General features: G+C 40.9%; 2 protein-coding genes across 3 annotated transcripts; both read right to left on the bottom strand.

The window, feature by feature from the left end:
* Window positions 1-161: 161 nt before the first annotated feature.
* On the bottom strand, window positions 162-17,668 carry LOC133127129 (zinc finger protein ZFP2-like). Of its 2 annotated transcripts, XM_061239797.1 has the most exons (3): window positions 17,631-17,668; window positions 8,486-8,713; window positions 162-3,318 (listed from the first exon to the last, which is right to left on the bottom strand). In XM_061239797.1, the coding sequence occupies exons 2-3, from the start codon at window positions 8,678-8,680 to the stop codon at window positions 1,387-1,389; spliced, it is 2,127 nt and encodes a 708-aa protein (XP_061095781.1). In that variant the 5' UTR covers window positions 8,681-8,713; window positions 17,631-17,668; the 3' UTR covers window positions 162-1,386. The 2 variants fall into 2 exon arrangements, with proteins under 2 accessions (XP_061095781.1, XP_061095782.1); XM_061239798.1 differs by lacking the exons at window positions 8,486-8,713; window positions 17,631-17,668 and adding an exon at window positions 4,949-5,167.
* On the bottom strand, window positions 14,948-17,839 carry LOC133127144 (zinc finger protein 260-like). The gene is given in 2 exon segments (XM_061239819.1): window positions 14,948-17,664; window positions 17,666-17,839. Coding segments are annotated over 2 exon segments (1,455 nt in total). The 5' UTR covers window positions 17,699-17,839; the 3' UTR covers window positions 14,948-16,242.
* Between the last annotated feature and the right edge of the window lie 1,072 nt (window positions 17,840-18,911).

Here is an 18,911-nt window from a genome sequence, read left to right as displayed (position 1 = left end):
TAGTATGCGTGACGTCAGTTCGACGTGTTTCATTGTAACCAATTAAATGCGTTTTTTAAATCAAGAAATTATCCTATTGGGTAAAATTGTGGGGGGAGGATGCGTTTTTATTTCGACTCCAGTGACGCACACTACACAAAAAATCAGATCAGCGACAGTCAGATTCTGTATAATTTTTAATTTGATCAGGAAGTCCACGACGGAGGACTATGTCTATACATTTCAAATACATTTTAAGATGCATTTCTTTTGTATGTCAACATTTGCAAAAAATTGTCGATTTCACATATTTAGAAATGTTTTTCCAATGTATGTGAAATGTATGATAAATATACACACTTTATTCGGTATTTTTTACTTATTTTTTAGACCTCTACTGCTGTAGTCTATCCACGTAGTGTTATGATGCGTTGTGTGTTCAGAAATGCTCTTCTGCGGACCACTTTTGTAATGTGTGGTTATTTGCAATACATTTTTACTTTATTGCACCTACTTATTAATGTGATCTAATCAGCCAATTGTGTTGCAGCAGTGCAATGCATACAATCATGTAGATATGGGTCAAGAGATTCAGGTAATGTGATCCAAGTGACTTTTACCGTGAAATGATTGTTGGTGGCAATTAAGAAAATTGGTGGCAATTAAGAAAATTACCCTTACAATGTGTGTGTTAACAAAGAGACAATCACATGAATAAAAATAACCTTTTTATTGAAATTAAGTGCTTTGGAAATATGCTCTATAATACATATGGATTTAGACTAAGACATCCTCTGTCTCTCTCTCTCAAACAGACAGAGATCAATGTCTCTGCTTTTCCTGGAAGGGGGTTGCTTGCACATTCCGATCTTATGGCAAAGTTTAAGTTTATCTGGAGACTAAATACTGATAATCCTAGGTTCAGCTGCATGTCTTCCTTGTTTTGTGAAGAATCCATCCTTGTGGACAAAACAGTTTCAAATCACTCTCACTTTCTGTATCTATTTGCAAATAAATAAGAAAGTCTTACTGTTGTTTTGCTGTGGATCTGTTTTATCAGAGGATGCTCTCCAAGATGAATGATGTGAAAAGGGTTTTTCCTTAACAAGTATCTCAGAAACTGCTGATCTCCTGGGATTGTCAGGAAGGGGACAGTAACTCAAATTACAATAGGTGTGCAGAAGAGCATCTCTGAGCACACAGCGCATCATAACTCTTCAGTGGATAGGCTACAGAAGTAGAAGTCTAAGAAATAAGTTGAAAATACCTAATAAAGTACTCGGTGAGTGTATATGATCACTTAAACAAAAGATACAGATGACAATAATAAAAACGATAAAAAATATATAATGTAATATTTATCCACATTGCCTCATAAGTATTTGGACAGTGACACGCCTTTTCTTTTTAGGAGGGAAGCTGGGTCCTAACAGGCTTTTGACCTGTATGAATTCTCTGATGCATGTTTAAAGAATCTTTCCTTAAAAAGCACTTCCCACACTGATAACATTTGTAGGGCTTTTCACCAGTATGAATTCTCTGATGCATGTTTAAAGCAGTTTTCCTTAAAAAACACTTCCCACACTGATCACATTTGTAGGGCTTTTCACCTGTATGAATTCTCTGATGGTCGGTTAAATCACCTTTCCTTAAAAAGCACTTCCCACACTGATCACATTTGTAGGGATTTTCACCTGTATGAATTCTCTGATGTATGTTTAAAGCAGTTTTCCTTAAAAAACACTTCCCACACTGATCACATTTGTAGGGCTTTTCACCTGTATGAATTCTCTGATGGTCGGTTAAATCACCTTTCCTTAAAAAGCACTTCCCACACTGATCACATTTGTAGGGCTTTTCCCCAGTATGAATTCTCTGATGTAAGTTTAAATCACCTTTCCTTAAAAAACACTTCCCACACTGATCACATTTGTAGGACTTTTCACCTGTATGAATTCTCTGATGCATGTTTAAAGCAGCTTTCCTTAAAAAAAACTCCCCACACTGATCACATTTGTAGGACTTTTCACCTGTATGAATTCTCTGATGGATGTTTAAATCACCTTTTCTTAAAAAACAGTTCCCACACCAATCACATTTGTATGGCTTTTCACCTGTATGAATTCTCTGATGGTCGGTTAAATCACCTTTCCTTAAAAAACACTTCCCACACTGATCACATTTGTAGAGTTTTTCACCTGTATGAATTCTCTGATGGTCAGTTAAATCACCTTTCCTTAAAAAACACTTCCCACATTGATCACATTTGTAGAGTTTTTCACCTGTATGAATTCTCTGATGGATGATTAAAACACTTTTCCTGAAAAAACATTTCCCACACTGATCACATTTGTAAGGCTTTTCACCTGTATGAATTCTCCAGTGGATATTTAAATGACATTTCTGAATAAAAGCCTTCCCACACAGACCACATTCGTAGGGCTTTTCACCTGTATGAATTCTCTGATGGATATTTAAATGACATTTCTGAATAAAAGACTTCTCACACAGATCACATTTGTAGGGCTTTTCACCTGAATGAATTCTCTGGTGCGTGATTAAAACCCTTTTTGTGAAAAAACACTTCCCACATTGATCACACTTGTAAGGCTTTTCACCTGTATGAATTCTCTGGTGCCTATGCAAATTAGATTCATGAGGAAAACGCTTCCCACACTGAGAGCATTGGTGGGGCTTTTCACCGGTATGGCTTCCCTTGTCTTGGATTAACTCTGATGACTCATTAAGGCATCTCACATGCTGGGTGGAACGGTCCTGTTCTTTCCCTGGTTTCCTGCAGTGTGGATTTGGCTCTCCTGCACACTGCCATGGTTCAGTCTGGTCTTTGTGAACAACACCAGCTCCATTAAGCACAGGGTTCACTTCATCAGATGTAATATCATCACATTTAATGTCCTGCAGGACACTGATGTGTTCGGCCTTAATGTAGCCTCCATCATCAGTCTCTGTTTTTATTTGGTCAGGGTGCAGATGGATTCTACATCCCAGCTCTGTAAAGTCTAGGCTCTCTGTCTTAATAAGATACCCAGTGTTGGTGGGACCCAGATCAGGTTCTGTTTTTATCAATGGTGAGTCAGTGTGGTGTACAGCACTGACCCCACTGTGTGCTGTAACACACTCTGGCTCCAGTGTGTTGAGTCCTGGTGTAGTACACTCTGACTCTGCCATGTGGACAGACTCCAGTCCACTGAGTTCCTCTTCTTTCAGTCTGATCCTGTGCTGCTCAGTGAGCTCTGGTAGTGTTGTCTCAGTGTCCTGTCTCAGACAGACTCCTGCCTGCATCATACTGCTGCTCAATGGTGTGCAGAAGTGCAGCTCCTGGAGGGAAACAGGGGAAGGGATTTAGCCTTAAACTGGTGTAACCACATTAGCTGACAATGAAGACATTTCAATCAATTTTTATCCCCGATTTGGCCTATTTGGAAATTAGTTCAATTTTGTTTCATGATATGTAATTATTTGATGACATGTAAGCTTTACTTCCATGATACCTTCCCATATTTTGGAAAATGACATGTCCCTTGCTAAGTGGATTATAAAGGAGTTGGAGGTGCTATAAAAACACGGTTAACGTATCAAAACACACCACTAATTCTCATGACAAGAGAACATGCAATGTTCGCAACAATTCTTAATATCATTTAGGGACCGTCTGAAAAGTGCTGTATTGTTGTCAAATAAGAATGTTAAGAGCTTTCTAACCGGAGCGCTCAGATAATGTGTTGAGGATCAGGAGGACATGAACATACTGGCACAACTCCTGAATTCCAGCGGGACTTCATGTCAGATTTCTTTACAAATATTAGAATTATTTTATTAATATTTCAATAGCTTCCAGGTCACATCACTTATTGACTCCTGGCCAATGTTGATTCATTGCATTATTAATCCTTCATGGTGCACACCGCTTTCTATGGTCTTATTATGCGTTTCCTTGTGTTTTAGTAAACATTTCAATCCAGAAAGGACATTTGCAGACTCCAAAAGGAAACTAAATGATATTATGGGTCTTGTGCTGTGTAAAATACTGCATTTCACTATTTTTATTCTGAAAACAAAGTGTTTGCACCGCCTGTGACTCTCCCCCTCCCACCGGCATCGCGCTGTCCTAAAATGTCTTCTTACTGTGTGAAACATGCGTTTTCAAACACATAAACACAGTCTGTCCAGTCTGCTTATAATGTAATCATAGCATGGAGCGTTTAAATCCATAATGAATAATGACTACACGTCGACGTTTATATAGGCCTGTATATGAGTAGAGTATTTGTGCTTTCTGGTTGTTATTTGAATTAAATGTTGAAAATTGTTTCTATTGGTTAATTTATTCTTTGACTAAATCTGGTTACATTGTGCCAACTAACCCCGTGCACAACTTGACTTTAATCACTAGTAACCTAATTTTACAAATTGCACTAAGGATTGTGGACATTTATGTGTTTGATGCACATTATATAGCCTAACGATTCACAAACCCTATCAGTACAAAATACATTCCACCATTTCAGAGACAATTGCTTGCGAGTACGCTACGGGTAGGGCACGGTAAGAAGGAATTTTAGGACAGCGCGAGCATGAAGTACCTGAGCCTCAAAGCGTATTTTTTAATCAAAAGTTTGATCTAGTGGGGTGCGATAGTCTTCTTTTTTGTAGGCTACATTTGCTGGTCAGGAACTCTTCACGGTCAAAACAATGTTTAGGACCCCGCGCGTCGAAATGACCAAAACGAAGGTACCACTTCACTTGCATGCACATTTGCCGGAATTTAAACATGTCGGGACTTTTCACGGTAAGAAGACATTTTATGACATATACATTTTCATCAGACAGTCTGTTGACAAGCTATGATGAAATGTGATACAAGATACAGTAAACGGATTTTGTGGACACAGTCGTGCTACGAATGAAAGTAGCACATAGGGGGGAAAAAAGATAATTCCAAACTTACGCATATTCATTCCATTGACTTGCTGTCTTGGGTTGATAGGCTAAATTAATTCCGATGAAACGATCCCAAGTGTGGAATAATAACAGTAGGTCGTTCTTAAGGTGAACGAAACGAACTGAATTGGTTCTTTAGGGGGGGGGAAAAGTTGAATAGTCCGCGGCTGCTCACAGGTAGGTTTTCTAACCATTTCACATAAAAGCCCCTCCACAGACAGGGAAAAATCTCTTCTTCGTCATTCTTTTTCTTCTTCTTTGGATTTTGTTAGCGGCTAACTAGAAATTGTAAGGCGCATTCACCGCCACCTACTTGACTGGAGTGCACCCTTATAAAAAAGTTTTTGTGTAACAAAATCAAACGCTTTACTGTTTAAGATATAACTGAACTGGTATTCGCGTAAAATACTCATTATTTCATTGAGCCAGGGTAACTGAAAGAAAATTAAATGGAATCGTCCATCCTTCGCCCATGATACAGTGTAGGAGCTTCACTCCATGTTGTGCCCAGTGCATATCCATGTTATAAACAGTTTCACCCTTTTGGTCATCACTGAAACTCCCCATACATTTTCAGAATCTGATGTTGTTTTACCAATGAGATACATTTCCTCACAACAGTCAGGACACTGGTCCACAAATGTGGGGTACATTACATTCATGCCATTCTTGTCCAGAGCAACGTACAGTTGATTAGACTAAACAGGAGACAATCCTCCCCTGGAGCAATGTTTAAGGACCTTGCTCAAGGGCCCAACGGGTGTGTGGATCTTATTGTGGCAATACGCTTGTTCGACCCCACTTTGAGTACTGTGTGCAGTCAATGTATAAAAGATAAGTGTTACGACTTTATACACAATTTTGTATGACGAACAGCAGTGAAGAAATGTTACTAGATATAACTATTGTACAGGACATTGCTGCAGTGAACCTGCACATCTTTCCAGAATTGGCAACAAAACAGAGAAACAGACTCAAAAATTCCTTCCAAACAAATACATTTCTGTCATTTCCATCACTGCAGACATTTCATCGATACAAATATGAAATTTATTAAGCAATAAGATTATAAATTACACTCCAAAAGATTGGTACTTAATAAAAATGCAACCCCAGTTTGTCCCAGTCAGCTAGCTGTCCAAAACATAGTTTATTTGATAAGGACAGTTCAGCCACTCAACGGTACCAGAATTGGCTCCAGTAAATTTTCATCCATCATCTCTGGGCAGGAAATACTAAAAGGTGGCAGCTATCAATTTCACTATCAATATTGGTTCTAGATTGACTAGAAAACAAGAAAGGTTTGTGATCAAAGCTGCAGGGCATAATACACTTCATTACAGTGGAGCTTTCCTACATGAAACATGCAGGCAGGAGAGCCAGTCTTGTAGTAGCTCAGGAGCATTCATCCGAGGCTTTGCGGAAAATAATTTTCCTTCTGGAAATGTTAATTTTAAAGTCTGAATTGTACAATTTCATTCTGTTTGTATCAGGTGATATTTGAAGGGGCAGGCATGTGCAAAGGGATTTTCATCTGCATAAACTGCCCAGAGTTTCCTTAAATCTTCCAAATTAGACTGTTCACCTGTCCAAATCTTCTCACACTGAAGGTGTTTTCACCTGTATGAATTTTCCTGTGCCTCCTTAAATTAGATGTACATGCAAAACACTTCCCACACTTAGTACACATGTAAGACTTTTCACCTGTATGAATTTTCTGATGGAGGCTTAAATAAGATTTAGCTGAAAAACACTTCCCACACTACTTACATTTGTAGGGCTTTTCACCAGTATGGATTCTTTGATGTTTTCTGACACTTGATTTATCTGAAAAACACTTCACACATTGCGTACATTTGTAGGGCTTTTCACCAGTATGAATTATCTGATGTTGGCTTAAATTATATTTAGATGAAAAACACTTGCCACACTGATCACATTTGTAAGGTTTTTCACCAGTATGAATTCTCTGATGTGTGGTTAAATTAGTTTTCGAGAAGTAACACTTCCCACACTGCGTACATTTGAAGGGCTTTTCACCAGTATGGATTCTCTGATGTTTTCTGGAACTTGATTTATCTGAAAAACACTTCCCACATTGCGTACATTTGTAGGGCTTTTCACCAGTATGAATTATCTGATGTGTGGTTAAATGAGTTTTCGAGAAGAAACACTTCCCACACTGCGTACATTTGAAGGGCTTTTCACCAGTATGAATTATCTGATGTTGGCTTAAATTAGATTTAGATGAAAAACACTTGCCACACTGATCACATTGGTAAGGTTTTTCACCAGTATGAATTCTCTGATGTCTGGTTAAATGAGTTTTCATGAAGTAACACTTCCCACAGTGCGTACATTTGAAGGGCTTTTCACCAGTATGAATTCTCTGATGTCTGGTTAAATTAGTTTTCGTGAAGTAACACTTCCCACACTGAGTACATGTGTAGGGCATTTCACCAGTATGAATTCTCTGATGTCTGGTTAAATGAGTTTTCATGAAGTAACACTTCCCACAGTGCGTACATTTGAAGGGCTTTTCACCAGTATGAATTCTCTGATGTCTGGTTAAATTAGTTTTCGTGAAGTAACACTTCCCACACTGAGTACATGTGTAGGGCATTTCACCAGTATGAATTCTCTGATGTCTGGTTAAATGAGTTTTCGTGAAGTAACACTTCCCACAGTGCGTACATTTGAAGGGCTTTTCACCAGTATGAATTCTCTGATGTCTGGTTAAATGAGTTTTCGTGAAGTAACACTTCCCACAGTGCGTACATTTGAAGGGCTTTTCACCAGTATGAATTCTCTGATGTCTGGTTAAATTAGTTTTCGTGAAGTAACACTTCCCACACTGAGTACATGTGTAGGGCATTTCACCAGTATGAATTCTCTGATGTCTGGTTAAATGAGTTTTCGTGAAGTAACACTTCCCACACTGAGTACATGTGTAGGGCTTTTCACCAGTATGGATTCTCTGATGTCGGCTTAAATGATATTTAGCTGAAAAACACTTACCACACTGATCACATTTGTAAGGTTTTTCACCTGAATGAATTCTCTGGTGCCTTTGTAAATTAGATTCATGAGGAAAACGCTTCCCACACTGAGAGCATTGGTGGGGCTTTTCACCAGTATGGCTTCCCTTGTCTTGGATTAACTCTGATGGCTCATTAAGGCATCTCACATGCTGGGTGGAACGGTCCTGTTCTTTCTCTGGTTTCCTGCAGTGTGGATTTGGCTCTCCTGCACACTGCCATGGTTCAGTCTGGTCTTGGTGAACACCAACTCCATTAAGCACAGGGTTCACTTCATCAGATGTAATATCATCACATTTAATGTCCTGCAGGACACTGATGTGTTCGGCCTTAATGTAGCCTTCATCATCAGTCTCTGTTTTGATTTGGTCAGGGTGCAGATGGTTTCTATATGCAAGCTCTGTAAAGTCTAGGCTCTCTGTCTTAATAAGATCCCCAGTGTTGGTGGGACCCAGGTCAGTTTCTGTTTTTATCAATGGTGAGTCAGTGTGGCGTACAGCACTGACCCCACTGTGTGCTGTAACACACTCTGGCTCCAGTGTGTTGAGTCCTGGTGTAGAACACTCAGTCTCTGACTCTGCCATGTGCACAGACTCCAGTCCACTGAGTTCCTCTTCTTTCAGTCTGATCCTGTGCTGCTCAGTAAGCTCTGGTAGTGTTGTCTCAGTGTCCTGTCTCAGACAGACTCCTGCCTGCATCATACTGCTGCTCAAAGGTGTGCAGAAGTGCAGCTCCTGGAGGGAAACAGGGGAAGAGCTTTAGCCTTAAAACAAAACTGCATCAGCTGAAAATTCTACATATTTAAACACATTTCTTTAATCACTGATTTGGTGAATGTAGATGTAAAACCCCACGCTAACCCAATGACGGAATTTAGCGGGGGCCGAAGGGGGTTTTGCGTGCTTGTCCTTCTGGCGTTGCTGGGAGAACATTAGTTGGGTTAATTATTATCCTCCGTACAAGAACAGAGCACAATTATGTTTAAGAATATACTGGGTCCATTGCCATGGGTCGGATATGGATTGACCTGCCCCATATCCAGCTTACAGCTGGCCAGAAACGGATCAGTACAATTCTTAATATTCTCCGTTCTCAAACGGGGCAGTATTGTACGCTTAGTGGTTACTATAGTTTTACTCGTTTATCTGACTCCATTTAAAATATAATTTAGAAATTTGGGTTTGCAACTTACGCAGACCTTGGGAGTGATTACATTCGACTTGTACCTGCGCCACCATTACTCAATATATGCTCCCGGGATTAGCATTACTGCTGAAATCTTAGTTCGGTGGAGAACTCAGAGGCTGAGGGTCCAGTCAACACAATACATGCAAACCTGCCATGATAGTTGCGAGCCCAGGTCGGCGTAGCATTAACTGGGCTCCTTAGAGCTAATTTGGCAGGAACCAGCGCCGTAACGCCCATGGGTTCCCTTCGCACCAAATCACAAGAGCCGTGCGTCACCGACCCTTTAACGGACAGAAACTTGCTGGCCTCACAGCTTAGAACTACCGCAGGTGTACCGCCGATCGGTCGGTCTCTAGCCACCATTTCCCCCTGAGTATTCAGTTGTAATTTAGGCTGAAAAGGTACAAGATGAATTAGAGTCATGGAGATCACGCAAGTTACAAACAAAATAGTTTATTCGCAGACAGGTAGGTTATTAGCTTTAGAATATCACAATCAATTACAAAATACACAAATTAAGAATAGAGATAGAGTAAATAATCATACCTAGCCTGCTTGGACTACAAGTCGAATACGATCTTCCGCTGCTACACATACATACATACATACATACTTACACAAGACATGTTGTGTGGGAAGTCGAATACGATCTTCCCGATACTTACATATACATACAATGTGCTGTGTGGGAAGTCGAATACGATCTTCCCAGATTGGTCTGTCTCCCTTGCTTTTATGCCAAATCATACATTTGGAACCAGGCGGCAGTGCCATAAATCAACCTGGAGGGGTGGTCAAATCTGGAATTTAGACCCCCACCGGGGTGGGGGTTGTTAAGTAGGGAAAATTAGATGATTACCAAGAGAGGACATGCAGGTTTTCCCTTGAGTTACTGAAACTGTAGTTTATTAAATTCCATTTGGTATGAAATGTATCTCATCCGATTCCTTGATTTTATCAGATCACATCCATACCAAACAGATTACCCTTATGTTTTATTATGTTGCAGTTATCATGAAACTTCCCTCCAGATTATCCATTTTACATGCAATTCCTGTTACCATTACATAAGACTTAACGCAATAATACAAGGATCACATGGGCAATGTTTTCAAGGTGTTACCGGGTCTATTTACTATCTTAATAGCAGTTTTGAATATTTAATCTAGGAGAGCAGTCACCGGTGTAATGACAGCAGTGCCCAAATGAGGGCACTGTGGCATTGTCCGGAGTCTTCCCCCTTGGAAGTGACCAGGTATGGGGTCACAGGGAGGTCACCAATGTTCGAGAGGATTCTTTTCCCATGACCCAACTGCCCTTGGACCACTCATACATCTTTCTCTTATCTTTGCCCGAAACTCCCCAAATCTAGTTTAAACAACATTGAAACCCCAGCTCTCAGGCCCCTCACAAATGGCAGCCCTTCCTGACCTTAACCACTATGCTACAGGCCGGCCCATCATATCTATGAATGCTGTAGTTGGGAGTTTTCATGATAACTGCATTATGCTGTAAATATGTATTTGTGCCTCTCATGGTAATATACCTTTTGAATAAACCTGATTTGGGTGAATGAAAGGAAAGGAGACACCCCAGACTGTTTGGTTTCTTCTCCTTATCTCTGAAATCCAGGCCTAAATTCTTGACCATAAAAGTGAGTCACCCATCTATAATTTACAGCCAGGCCCACCAGGCAGGGGGCTAAAACACATGGCTTCTACAGAGACAGCTTTTCCCCAGTTTCCCCTTGGCTCCTGAATGGTTATGCTATCAAAGGTAGACTGTTACAAAAACTAGACCATTACACCAGTCGCACTGAACCAATCAGAATAACACCAAACATTACTATATTCTGACCTGGGATTATCATGAAACATCTTTATACCATATCCAATCTCTAACCTATCAGGAATGTGAGAAAAGGGGGGCCCCCAGGGCCCAAGAAGGCGCCTCTAAGAATCCTTCTCTAGCTCTCCCCCACAGGCATGTGTGCCAACGGTGGGGGCTAACAATGTATGCTCCAGGAGGGGGAAGTCAGCAAGCTGACCAGCGCAAGGGACCAAATGTTGCTTATGACTGGCTTACACAATGTTTCTCAGGTGGAAGAAAGCAGGCTTGGTCACCTTGTTAATGTGTCTTGGCCACCTTGTTAATGTGTGGTTTAAAACTTAGATCAGAGTCTAAAATTACACCCAGGCTTGTTCCTTATGATTTAACCTGAGGAGTCAAATTTCCTAACCCGTTACAAAGTGCATCTTCTTTGGCTTTGGGGCCAACTAGAAGTAATACTCTCTTATCTTCATTCAACTTGAAAAAAATGTTGTTCATCTATTGATTAATTGCAGATAGACAGGTAGTCGGGGAACATAATGCATTTGGATCATTTGGCTCAACTGCAGTGTATAGTTGTGTGTCATCAGCATAGCTGTGGAAATTAACATTGTGTTCTCTGATGACATCACCTTTGGGAAGCATGTATAATGAAAAAAGAAGGGGACCAAGGCAGCTCCCTTGTGCAACACCAATGTCATATTGTTCTGACGTGTGATTTCCAAGATTAATATAAAATATTCTCCCTGTAATGTATGTTTAAGAGTGCATCCGGAGAGACCAACCCAGTTTTCAAGGCGTTTGATTCGAATATTGTGATCAATTGTATTAAAAGCTGCACTCAAATCTAAAAGAATTAGAACTGAAACTTCTTAGCATCAGCTATCTTCGTGAGATCATTCACTATCTTAGTGAGATAGGTCTGTACTGTGATTAGATCTAAAACCTGACTTCTCTAAAGTACTGTTTTCATTCAGAAAGATGGTAAGTTGATTAAAAACTACCTTTCCAAGTATCTTGCCCATGAAAGGTAAGTTGGATATAGGTCTATAGTTGCTTAGGACACTAGAATCAAAATGAGTTTTCTTCAAAAGAGGTTTCACAACTGCAGTTTTAAAAGCCTCCAGAGATGTGTTGACTATCTTAAGAATAGTTGTGGAGACACTCTTAAAATAAAAAAATTAAAATGTGGTAGGAACAGGGTCAAGATGACATGGTTTACTGTGTTACAGTAGAGAACCCATGGACATTTCTACATCGGTTCTTGTCAAGTTATCTTTACGGAGCCCTCTAAATGCACGCCGACCTGGGCTCGCAACTATCTACGCAAAATATAAGGCATGTATTGTGTTGGCTAGACCCCCAACCTCTGTGTTCTCCACCGAACTGAGATTCAGCAATAGTGCTAATCCCAGGAGCACATATTGAGTAATGGTAGCATATAAAGGAGAGTCGAGTGTAACCACTCCTGAGGTTCATGCTTGATAAAAAAAAAAATGTCTAAATGCTAGTTTAAAATGGAGTTGGATAATAAAGGTAAATGTACTGGCCCTATTGTGGAGATTCTTGGTCAGCCCGGACCAGTAGAGAGTGAAAGGCAGAGTGGTACGACTGTCTTTGTAACGTGGTTTGATTATTGGCTGATCTAGACTCTCCGCATCATGGTAATTATTATTTAACCCTATTGACATCATTTCAGCAACACCAGAAGGACAAGCACGCAGATACCTAAATTCCGTTGTTGGGTTAGCGTGGGGTTTTACAGTTCTAAGTTGTCTAATAGATTCATAAATTCCATTGCCGTGGAGTCGGCACTAGTATTAATATGAATATTCTTGTCCCCATTTAAAATTATTTGGTCATAACTAGTGAGCACAACGGACATGAGCTCAGAAAACTCAGGAGAAATACTGAGGACTGCTTAGGTGGCCGATATAATCTTAAAATAAGCACGGCTGGGTCAGCCTTAAGCACAAAGGCAAAATATTCAAAGGATGAAAATGTACCTTACACAATCTCAGTACAGCTAAACTGATGGGAGAAAATAGCATCTATTCCAGCCCCTCTTCTGCCCTGTCTTATCGACTGGAGGAAGTTATAGTTTGGGGGACAAGCTTCAATAAGTGTTGCCACACCGTCATTGTTAAGCCAGGTCTCAACAAGAAACATAAAATGCTAATTCTTAGCAGAGATAATGTTATTAATATAATCTTATTTGTGAGTGAACTAACATTAAACGATGCCATACTAATATGGCCTGAAACAGACTGACAGTGGCTGAAAGGGAGAGAGAGGTCTCAAGTTGGAGAGATTAGCAGTGTGTGTGGGATGTGCTGTTCTGTGTAGTCTGTGTGTAATAACAACAGACACTGACATTGAAGCCAGGGGGGGAGAGGCCAATTAAATAAATTTGCTGTTGCTGTTGCTCTCATCAGTCAAGACACTGTTACACAAAAGAGGGGGACATTATATTAATGGCATTTGGCAGACACTCTTATCCAGAGCAACGGACAGTTGATTTAACTAAGCAGGAGACAATCCTCCCCTGGAGTATTGCTTAAGGACCTTGCTCAAGTGCCCTCCGGCTGTGCGGATTCTATTGTGGTTACACCGAGGATCAAACCACCGACCTTGCGGGTCCCAGTCATGTACTTTAACCACCATGCTACAAGCTGCTACAAACATCTTTTACACGCCTTACATTTGCATACATTCAAATGTCTACAAATCAAGTGTGACCTCTGATTGCTGGTAAAGAATTGCGCCTATCCCGAGAACTTTGGATTGGGCCATTCAAATCCCTAATGGTCCTGGGGCCTCACCCCGCTCCCCCCTGGAGCCCAGAGGGGGAACATTGAAACTGATAGCGGTCATTATCATATGTGAAGTGGTCCGATACACAAATTTGTTCTGTCTCCCTGCGTTAATGGCCAACACTGAATATTTAGAAGTCTCAGAACAATATTAAAATGGGAAAATGACGGGATTCTTTCCAACAACCGTATACTTGAGTAATAACAGGCACACGGTCAACTGAATCTACGTCCGACAGATACCACAGTACGCTTTTTAGGAAAAGCTGCTATCAATAGCCAACCACTTCACCTCATACCCCAGGTAGGAGGGGACACCTCTGGCCCCTGGACTGAGGGCCAAATCCTCAGCCAGCCTCAGCGGGACACTTCACACAAACCCAAGTGAGACTTCACATACTCCCTGTCTCTCAATTTAGGCCGGGGTGTAAAATACTCACTTTCTCCGTAACATATAAACACAGACACGGGATAAGTAACATATAAACACAGACACGGGATAAGTAACATATAAACACAGACACAGGATACGTAACGTATAAACACAGACACGGGATACGTAACATATAAACACAGACACGGGATACGCTTCTTAGGTAACTCTCCTTCCCTGGCGAGAAAATATTTTGTCACCCGGGGTGTGGGCGAACACTCAGCCTGCCACAGCAACGCACCCACGTATTTCCTCAAGGCGTGAATACCTCAGGTAGGATGATACACCGGTCACCCTTTCACATAAAGTTATACTTCAAGACAAGATAAATAAGCAACAGCACTGGTGCAAAATCAGTTAAAACAGTTGTAGATGCCACACCACCGGAGACAAATTACACACAGGACACAACCTTTTACTATGAACTTACAAACAATTGATCGCTTCGACACAGGTAATTACGGTAATCGTACCATAGATGTTAGATTTCGCACCACTGAGCGGAGCATTCCAGACCTCCACAGATTTGTCGTCTATCAAACTAAACTTTGGTGGTAAAACAAAGTACTCACCCTTTTGCACAAGTCGGGAAACCCAGGAGGTTTCAAGCTTCACCCTGCTGGCAGGGCCAGATGTTAGTAAATTCTGAATTTACCGAGGAATGAGAAAATGACCTTTATCCCAGTAAAGAAGCAGATCAACCGTTCACAGTAAAAAGCAGGAAAGTTTATTACACAGTCAGGAAAATGTTCTGCAGAACAATGATGTTTGGGGAGTTATATTTGCATACATTCAAATATGTCTACAAATCAAGTGTGACCTCTGATTGCTGGTAAAGAATTGCGCCTATCCCGAGAACTTTGGATTGGGCCATTCAAATCCCTAATGGTCCTGGGGCCTCGCCCCGCTCCCCCCTGGAGCCCAGTGGAAAATCCCCAGAGGGGGAACCTTGAAACTGATAGCGGTCATTATCATATGTGAAGTGGTCCAATTCACAAATCTGTCTGTCTCCCCAGAGTCACTCCTTTTTCACACAACATGAATTCCATGGTGAGGTCAATTTTAGTTAAACCCTTTAGTCATTGTTCAAGGTGGGGGCGAGAATTGTTTTAGGAACAATTCAGGAAAAATTCCCCCACGTCCCCTTATGGGCGAACAAGATATTCTCCAAGCACATGGCTCATAAGAGAAAGCCCTGTGCTGCTGGATAATGAAGGAGCAAGAAAGACGGAAAGAAAGAATCCTAAAATGATCTTGTCCAAGGCCTCTTACCAGATACAGGCATCTCTACTTATAGTGTGACTGTGGAAATACAAGCACTACATGTAGGTGAGCACATAGGTCAACAGGCAGGGCCCAGAATTGTAGGTTATCGTCATGTACATCAAGACTTGGGAAATCCTTTCATAGCGCTCTCATGTCGGTTACACTCAGTGGTATGTGGTCAACCTGAAGTCGCTGTTCGAACATTGAAACTGATAGCGGTCATTATCATATACATGTGAAGTGGTCCAATACACAAATTTGTCGTTCTCCCCACAATAGGCTACAGCAGCAGAAGACTTAATACGCCTAAAAAAATACCAAAGAAAGTGGTAAGTGAGTTTATAATGTCACATAAGAAACAGTTTTAAGTATTAAGATTTACAAGCACAAGCATTCGAAGCATCCGCACAGCGTAACAGTATTTTCTCTTATCAGCAATTTTTCTCTTACATCACACCTTGAGGTAACTACCGACAGATATCTTGCAGGATCCCCTTCTTGGGGTTCTTTCCTTCCAAGTCTCTGACACCTCTTATAACATAACACTTTTCACACAGTTTACAACATTACACCACACTTATACTCGTATACTCACAGTTCGCTGCACGTGCGTGTTTCCTGAAGAATTTGCTGAATTTTTTCCCTCAATTTGCAGTGTTAGTTGCCAGGTTAGTTATACGAGAGGATTTTGCCTCCGGCGTCAGGGAGAGGAGATCAGAGTGGTTAAATACTCTCACTCCCCGATAAGCTGAAGCTGGGTACTAACAGGCTTTTGACCTGTATGAATTCTCTGATGTATGTTTAAAGAATATTTCCATAAAAAACACTTCCCACACTGATCACATTTGTTGGGCTTTTCACCTGTATGAATTCTCTGATGGATGTTTAAATCACCTTTCCTTAAAAAACACTTCCCACACTGATCACATTTGTAAGGCTTTTCACCAGTATGAATTCTCTGATGGATTCTGAAACCTGATTTATCTGAAAAACACTTCCCACACTGAGTACATGTGTAGGGCTTTTCACCAGTATGAATTCTCTGATGTTGGCTTAAATAAGATTTATCTGAAAAACACTTCCCACACTGCGTACATTTGTAGGGTTTTTCACCTGTATGAATTCTCTGATGGAGGCTGAAATTAGATTTACTTGAAAAACACTTCCCACACTGCATACATTTGTAGGGTTTTTCACCTGTATGAATTCTCTGATGGAGGCTGAAATTAGATTTACCTGAAAAACACTTCCCACACTGCGTACATTTGTAGGGCATTTCACCAGTATGAATTCTCTGATGTTTTCTGAAACCTGATTTATCTGAAAAACACTTCCCACACTGAGTACATGTGTAGGGCTTTTCACCAGTATGAATTCTCTGATGTTGGCTTAAATTAGATTTAGCTGGAAAGCACTTGCCACACTGATCACATTTGTAAGGTTTTTCACCAGTATGAATTCTCTGATGTCTGGTTAAAAGGGTTTTCTTGAAGTAACACTTCCCACACTGAGTACACTTGAAGGGCTTTTCACCAGTATGGATTCTGTGATGGCTGTTTAAATCACCTTTCCTGAAAAAACACTTCCCACACTGCGTACAAATGTAGGGCTTTTTACCTGTATGAATTATCTGATGCTTATTTAAATACGTTTTCTGACTAAAACACTTCTCACACATATCACATTTGAAGGGCTTTTCACCAGTATGAATAATCTCATGTTTGCTTACATCATCTTTCGTGAAAAAACACTTCCCACACTGCGTACATGTGAAGGGCTTTTCACCGGTATGACCTGCCTGATGTCGACTTAAACGACATTTTGCAGAAAAGCACTTCCCACACAGTATACATTTATAGGGCTTTTCACCAGTATGAACTCTCTGATGTTGGCTTAAATAAGATTTATCTGAAAAACACTTCCCACACTGATCACATTTGTAAGGTTTTTCACCTTTATGAATTCTCAGATGTTTGTTTAAATTACATTTTTGAGGAAAACGCTTTCCACACTGAGCGCATTGGTGGGGCATTTCACCAGTATGAATTCTCTGATGGAGGCTTAAATTATATTTAGATGAAAAACACTTCCCACACTGATCACATTTGTAAGGTTTTTCACCTGTATGAACTCTCTGATGTTTGGTTAAATCACATTTCGTGAAGGAACACTTCCCACACTGAGAGCATTGGTGGGGCTTTTCATCAGTATGGTTTCCCTTGTCTTGGATGAACTCTGATGGCTCATTAAGGCATCTCACATGCTGGGTGGAAAGGTCCTGTTCATTTCCTGGTTTCCTGCAGTGTGGATTTGGCTCTCCTGCACACTGCCATGGTTCAGTCTGGTCTTTGTGAACGACACCAGCTCCATTAAGCACAGTGTTCACTTCATCAGATGTAATATCATCACATTTAATGTCCTGCAGCACACTGATGTGTTCAGCCTTGATGTAGCCTCCATCATCAGTCTGTTTTCATTTGGTCAGAATGCAGATGGGTTACATATCCTGGCTCTGTAACTTCTAGATTCTCTGTCTTAATAAGATCCCCAGTGTGTGTGTGACCCGGATAAGTTTCTGTTTTGATTTGGTCAGGGTGCAGATGGATTCTATATGCCAGCTCTGTAAAGTCTAGGCTCTCTGTCTTAATAAGATCCCCAGTGTTGGTGGGACCCAGATCAGGTTCTGTTTTTATCAATGGTGAGTCAGTGTGGTGTACAGCACTGACCCCACTGTGTGCTGTAACACACTCTGGCTCCAGTGTGTTGAGTCCTGGTGTAGTACACTCAGTCTCTGACTCTGCCATGTGGACAGACTCCAGTCCACTGAGTTCCTCTTCTTTCAGTCTGATCCTGTGCTGCTCAGTGAGCTCTGGTAGTGTTGTCTCAGTGTCCTGTCTCAGACAGACTCCTGCCTGCATCATACTGCTGCTCAAAGGTGTGCAGAAGTGCAGCTCCTGGAGGGAAACAGGGGAAGGGATTTAGCCTGAAACTGGTCTAACCACATCAGCTGACAAGTGAAGACAACTGAAATTTTTTTTATTCCCGATTAGCATCATTATGTATGCTAGGTATAAAAATCCGGACCTTTTTTTATATTCTCTGCAGGTATGATAACTAAACTGGTGCATTACAATTTTCGGTCGTAATGGTGGCTCCGTCACGAAATCGCAGTTTTCGATCGCTGGTTCGATCCCAACTTGATACTTTTCATTTAGGTTTCACGAGTAGCGTACAGTTTTTCTTTTTGTTAGGGATTCATTATCCAATTTGATTTTGAACGTTTCCCGCTACGATGGAATTACTTTCAGCAGGCGATTGACGTTTATTTTTCCCATTTATGCGTTTGATTCATGCTGTGACAGGATATAACCTTGCATTTCTCCCCCAAACTTATTGCTTGCA

Source organism: Conger conger, chromosome 4, assembly GCF_963514075.1.
Source record: "Conger conger chromosome 4, fConCon1.1, whole genome shotgun sequence".
Lineage (NCBI taxonomy): Eukaryota > Metazoa > Chordata > Actinopteri > Anguilliformes > Congridae > Conger > Conger conger.
The sequence above is the reverse complement of the archived record's forward strand: the minus strand, read 5'-3'. Positions and strand labels throughout refer to the sequence as shown.

What these genes read in the sequence shown, in the direction of transcription:
- LOC133127129 (XM_061239797.1), bottom strand. Translation starts at nt 8,680, where the DNA reads ATGATGCAGGCAGGAGTCTGTCTGAGACAGGACACTGAGACAACACTA. An exon ending in GTGTTACAGCACACAGTGGG is followed by an intron (nt 3,319 to 8,485) that starts GTCAGTGCTGTA and finishes GTTTCCCTCCAG; the next exon opens with GAGCTGCACTTCTGCACACC.